At 45.0% G+C, this 6,748-nt stretch overlaps 1 protein-coding gene across 1 annotated transcript; it reads left to right on the forward strand.

Moving 5' to 3' along the window:
* The first annotated feature begins 2,913 nt into the window (after positions 1-2,913).
* Positions 2,914-5,672, forward strand: LOC137375567 (homeobox protein not2-like). The gene is made up of 3 exons (XM_068042922.1): positions 2,914-3,269; positions 4,175-4,362; positions 5,276-5,672. The coding sequence occupies exons 1-3, from the start codon at positions 2,948-2,950 to the stop codon at positions 5,444-5,446; spliced, it is 681 nt and encodes a 226-aa protein (XP_067899023.1). The 5' UTR covers positions 2,914-2,947; the 3' UTR covers positions 5,447-5,672.
* Positions 5,673-6,748: the final 1,076 nt, after the last annotated feature.

Genomic DNA, 6,748 nt, shown 5'->3' on the forward strand with positions numbered 1-6,748 from the left:
ACCATGGAAAAATTATGGCACAGAAGGAGGCCATTCAGCCTGTGGTATCTGTGCCAGCCAAAAAAACTAGTCGCCCAATCTAATCCCATCTTCCAGCACCTGGTCCAGTTAGAGCATTTCAGGTGCATGTCCAGGTACCTTTTAAAAGAACTGAGGGCTTCTGCCTCCACCACTGTTCTTGGCAGTGAATTCTGGACACCCATCACCCTCTGGGTGAAAAAGTTTTTCCTCATGTCCCTGCTAATCCTTCTACCAATCACCTTAAATCTGTGCCCCTTGGTAATTGACCTCTCTGCTGGGGAAACAAGTCCTTCCTGTCTACTCTATCTCGGCCCCTCATAATTTTGTATACCTCTATTAAGTCACCCCTCAGCCTCCTCTGTTCTAAGGAAAACAACCCTAGCCTACCCAATCTATCCTCATAGCTGAGGGCAATTTTAACCTAACTGCACCCAATGGCAAACTGAAAGGATTGGGTGCAATACTGGTTTTACTCCCACTCGATTAGGTTAAAATGACCTCCCCCAGATTTCATTTCACAAATTCCTATAGAGCCCACTCAAGAATCTAAAAGAATGCTTCTGCCTAGGCTGCAGAAACATTTTAATTGTAAATGAAAGAGGGCAGAGTGGGCAGCTTGAAGTAATATTGTGCTGCACAATGATTATGGGAGACATGGTATTGTAGCAGCTCCTTCCCCACTCTCTTCCCCACCCCGCCATCTCCGCCACCTCTCCTATCCCCCATTCCACCCTCTCTAGGTTAGTGACTAATACTCAGTAGGTAAATACACCAATTAGGGTGGCACTGAGCCACAGAGATCAGGAAGGTCCCAAATAAACAATCCTGTTTCTATGCTGAGTTAGCAGTCCTCAGAGCTGGGGCAAGCTGTGATGGTGCTACAATTAATCTCAGTACCCTCAGGCAAGGGAGAAGGAAATCAGCCAAGATTCATGTAGCTGACTGCTATCCAGGGGGCCAAGCCAGAAGACTTGTGTCTTTGTTATGATCAGCTGGGTGGTGATTCCCCAGGGTCAATAGCCTGTCAACATTCACTATTGGGATTCAGAGGGGATGGAGTGTCATTGAGGCAAGGTATAAGAATGATGATCATGCCTGTAGAACTGTACCCCCAACACAACTCTATATTTCTTATGAAAGATTTTCCATATGGCATACTTTGGTTGGATTGGCAGCTCAGAACTCTGACCTTCTGCCCCCAAAATGTAACACATATTATGGTACTGAGGCATACAAAGCAGAAGGTGAAAAGCTTTGATTCCCAGGCTCTGCTGGGTTAGCTGATTGGAGATGGGGGAGTTAGTTGGACTGCTACATTTGGGCACAGTGCCCGCAGAGGCAGCAAATAAATTGGCCAAGGTTCCTGCTCCTGTCTGCTATTCTGTGATCCCTTTCTGTAAAGTGCATGTGTGAGTATTCAGTGAGGTTACGATCAGGCTCCACTGTGACACCCACTCACAGCTAAATGGTCCCTCATCACCAATGAACCTGGACCTCATTTGGATGTGGTTCCAGGAGACAGTTGGTGCCTGTGAAATCCGAATCCAGCCTGAATCAGTTCCTTCAGGAAAAGAGCAAGGAACCTGGAAAAGAGAGAGAAAAAAACTTTAATCAACACTGATGGAATAATTCCCACACACTTGATGAAGCTTTAAACGGCTGAGGTTGTGAGGAGGTAGTGACCAATGTGATGAATTGATTGTCAAACTGCTTTGCACTGTGCCATTCTTTCACTGTATATCTGCATGAAACCAAACAGTACAGTTTCAGAGGCATTTTGAATGCTCTAAGGCTGCTTCATAAATGATCTGGCTGCAGGAACTGTATCGATCTGCACTAGCTGATGTGCCACTATGTCTGTTCTATTGTACTCTTCAGTTTGTACAGCACCATCCAAATAAAATTCTGTGGGAGATTCTGCTAAAGATGTGAAGTCATCCTCGGGCTCTCTGAATTACAGTGCAAATAAATCCCTTTTCTTGGGGGCTGCGTGCTCTCCCCTTCACCATCATCATTGTGGCCATCTCCCTCCTCATCCCCCAAACAGCTGACTGTGCTTTCTGCAGCAAATACAGGACATTGGAGTGAAGAAATCATCTATGGAAATAGGGGAGAGAATTATTATTAATCGAGTTTATATTGTCAAAGGAACGGAAGACATTTCATGACACAGGATCATCCAATCCTACAAGACAGAAGAAGCCATTCGGGCCATCGTGCTTGTGCAAGCTCTTTGAAAGAGCGATTCAATTAGCCTTTCCTCTTTAACTCTTTCCTCATACCTCTGCAATTGTTTTTCTTTCAAGTATTTATACAATTTCTTTTTGAAAGTTATCGTTAAATCTGCTTCCACCTCCCATCTAGGCAGTGCACTGGAGACCATAACAACTCGTGCTGCATGAACCAATTTATTTTCATCTCTCCCCTGACTCTTTTATCAATTATCTTACATCTGTGCTGTAATTATCTTTGTGCCTTTGGTTACTGACCTGCCTCCCAGTGGAAACAGTTTCTCCCCATCTACTCTATAAAACCCCTTCATAATTTTGAATACCTCGATTAAGTCTCTCCCTACCTTCTCAATCTCCCCTAATCTGGTAATTTTTATTCGTTTCGACTCCCTGTGTCTAACGAGAAGTCTGTTTAGTGCAGGATGTACAGCATTAAAACTAACTCCAAGAACTCCAATTGCCCCCAGCAATTACCTGGAACAATTTATTCAATCAATCCCAATTTCAGGGTTTTCAATGATCCTCATCGCCTCTTCTCAGAACAAAAGCCCTTCGGGACACTTTGCATGTCATAGTTTGGGGGTGGGGGCGGGGGTGGTGTAGGGGGACAATATAAGACACAAACAGACACATTCACATCAGATCCGGCCTTCGCCTCGTCCCTACCAGGAACGATCTTTCGCCCGGGACCCAAAATGCAGCCGATGTTCTTGGACCAACCCCTTTACCCAGCTTTCTTCTCCGATCCCTCCGCTTTTTACCCGGCCCGGTGTTCCTCGCCCTTCACCAAGCCCCAGGAGGAGGCTCCAGCCAAGAAGCGCCCGTTCACCGTTGAGTTTCTGCTCGCCAAGTCTCCCCAAGAGGGCGGCGAACGCAGCCAGCAGCCGCTTGAGCCTCAGGTGCCTGTCTATCCGGATGCCGTGTGCGCCCCGGTGCCCACGGGGTACCCCGTCCTCTGCCAGTCTCCGGGTTACTACAGTCAGCCCTGGTACAGCAGATGGAATATGTACGGTGCAGGTAAGGGCTTTCAGTCCTTGGTATTTCTCTATCTCATGGGGAGATGTGTATTTCCGTGTGTTTGATTTATTTCTCTGTTGACTGGGCTCAACTGAATCTGAAATGTTTAAATCTGATCTGTATCGATTTTGAGTAAAGTGAATCAAAAGTTTGTTGGCATCTTTCAGGTGATGAGCTTGCATGATCTATTAGTGTAAATACCTGATAATTCATGTTATTATCCGCCACTTCCTTTCCACGTCTCTCTGTTAGTTCTGTTTAAATTTCTCTTCTTTCTGTCTGCTTTTCTCAATTTTTTCTCCTCTCCAGCTCGCCTTTTTTTCTCATTCCTACCTCGGTGAACGTTTAGTCGCTCTCTCGCTTTCCCGGGGACCGAGACAGAGCATCATTGATCAAACTAGCCAATTCCACGACGAATAAAGCTTTTTTTCCCCCTCCTCGTTTCTGTTTCCCCCCTGATGGGGTTGTTTTCTTTCGAATCGGAGCAATTTGATGATATGAAAGTGTGTAAAATTATGAAGGAATGGGACAGGGTAGGTAGAAATAGGCTGTAGGAACTAAGAGGTGGGTGTGGATATTGAATTAAATGTAAGACATTTAGTACAGAGAGCAGGAGAAGTTATTTTTAACAGAGGTCCGTGAGGCTGTGGGATTCTTTTCTGTAGTTAGCGATAGAAGCAGAGGCCGTGTCAACATTTAAGAAAAGATTAGATGGATGGTTGAAAGAAAGACGAATCGGGGATGTGCGGACAGGGGATTAGAACGAGTGGAAATGTACAAGATTAACCCAGTACAGACTGCTTGGGCCAAACGTGTTGTAATTTCGGTGTAGGTCTATGACTTCAAATAGCTTTGAGAATGTCTGTCATATCCGTGATCCTGACTTCATTCCAATTCTGTTTCAGATCGAGGGTTCAGTCGACCCGCCCTGCTGCACCCGATTCCCGCCAAAGAGGTGAAGTTAAAGCGCTTCAGGGCCATCTTCACTCAGGAACAGCTCGCAGTGTTGGAGAGGGAGTTCAGGAAACACCGCTACATAATCGGCCCTCAGAGGGTGGCCTTGGCTGCTGCTCTGGGTCTGACAGTACTGCAGGTACAGGGCTTCACAGAGCTAAGTGTTGAGCATTTCCACTGATAACCAGCAGACCGGATAACAGGCTGGCAGTTTAAAGTTATCCGTTTAGCAAGGAGCGAGATTGAGCTATTCGAGAGCTGGCAAGGGTAATGGTGATTGTGCAGATTTCAAGTATGAACTGGTCATGACCATAGATGGAAATGGTGGACAGCCCCTGTAACATACATGCATTTTTTAATGGTTTCATCTCCGAGTACATTGTTCAACTCATTTACATAACTCCTTTTTATTGTATAAATACTATCAATAGCTTATTTCAAATAAATGGATTAATCAGAAGCTTAGCTATGACAATCCAGGACAACGCAGCCCGCTTCATTGGCACCCCATCTACAAACATTCACTCCCTCCACCACCGACACACAGTGGCAGCACTGTGTACCTTATGGCTTTGGTAAAGTTGTCATAGGAATTAAAGCTAAATCCTTTGGGTAGCATAGGTGCAAAGCTTTTTTTTTAAATTATTCCTTCATGAGATGTGGGCGTCGCTGGCCAGGCCAGCATTTATTGCCCATCCCTAACTGCCCTTGAGAAGGTGGTGGTGAGCTGCCTTCTTGAACCGCTGCAGTCCATGTGCGGTAGGTATACCCAAAAGTGCTGTTCGGAAGGGATTTTGACCCAGCGACAGTGAAGGAACAGCGATATAGTTCCAAGTCAGGATGGTGTGTGACTTGGAGGGGAACTTGCAGCTGATGGTGTTCCCATGCATTTGCTGCCCTTGTCCTTCTAGTTTGTAGAGGTTGCGGGTTTGGAAGGTGCTGTCTAAGGAGCCTTGGTGCGTTGCTGCAATGCATCTTGAAGCCATAATTTCAAAAATAATAAGCATTAAAGTTAGCAACGTTTATTTTCACTCGATTTTGCTTTATTCTAGGTGAAGGTATGGTTTCAGAACAGACGGATCAAATGGAAGAAGGACGCCGAAAAAAATCAGCAAGTCAAACCAGCGGAGCAGTCTTTGACCAAACTCCGGCGCAGGAGCCTCAAGGCAGCCGCTGAGGATAGCCCATCAACCGAAGAGGCAAGCGATATCCCGGGGAAATGAGGAGCGCCTGGGCCTCTGAGAATATCGGTCATCTGTGTGTTTCCGTTTGACCAACTTTACCCTCAAGTCTCAGGAATAATACTTTAAAAAATTAACAGTTAATTTTTGTACATAAAGAAAAACAGAAACTTGTTAAACAAGATTGATCGCATTGTAAATGTCTGGCTGGGTGTATGGAACTCCGTTTTATGGAGATGCGGATTAATTTAATTTATAAATCACGATTGATCAGGATCCCTTGTTCGCTTGTGATTTGTTACCCACGGTTTAAGATTCATAGTGATCCCCAGTTCTTGCTTACCGAACCAGGCTGCAGTTACAATGTCACTTTGCGATCTATGCACAGAAGGTTTAAGTGTCTATCAATGTAAAGTTGACAGTATATAACTCAGTAACTGGCGGGATATGAAACCCCCCGCATACCGGTTGGAGTTTAACTGGAGTGTAGTGTAACTCCAGACAGGGAGTAAGCAGGGTTTTGATGAAAGGTCACAGAACCCGTTAACTCTGTTTCTCTCTCCACAGATGCTGAGTATTTTCAGCACTTTGTTTTTATTTGAATTATCAGCAAGGACCAGGGTTCCCTACATAGCAAATCCATCGAAAGTCAGCCTATCGGTGAGCTTTGTGGACCCACCCTCTGAGCAGGGCGGAGCAAGCAAAGGGCATTGGAGAGATGTGCTGCAAGAGAAAATGGCTAACGGCTGGGGAGGAAGTCCAAAGGGAGGAGTCTTCTTCATCTGCACATTAGGAAAGGAATGGGCCATTCAGTCCCTGGAGCCTGTCCACAATTCAATTAGAGAACGGCTGACCTGCAAATAGATTCTATTTACCTTCCCTTGATATCAATGGATTTTAGTCTTGAAAGTGCACTTTTGTCAGAGGCACGGGTAGGGCTGGATTTGATCTTTGTGTTACTTGGCACATCATCGTGGCTGCCCGTAGCTTTTTCAGGGCATCTTTATCCACCTGTATTTAGATGCAGATCTAACGAGAGACGATAACCAAACCATTGATCTTGAATAAAAGCAAAATACTGCGGATGCTGGAAATCTTGAATGCCGATTTAAACACATGTAATTTCTATTTTATTGAGGGACAATTAACCTGAATTAATAAGGTCCTTAACCGAGGCCAGAGATAATTTCTATCCTCCCAGTCACATCAAATACTAAGTGTACGGGACTAAAGGTATGGGTCATTAATCAAACGGCAAAACATTCTCCTGATCTTAAAAAAATATACAACTGGCATAAAAAATAGACGAATATTACTTTGCATGGGAACACCAGGAGAACGATC

The sequence above is a fragment of the Heterodontus francisci genome, chromosome 12 (assembly GCF_036365525.1).
Source record: "Heterodontus francisci isolate sHetFra1 chromosome 12, sHetFra1.hap1, whole genome shotgun sequence".
Taxonomy (NCBI): Eukaryota; Metazoa; Chordata; class Chondrichthyes; order Heterodontiformes; family Heterodontidae; genus Heterodontus; species Heterodontus francisci.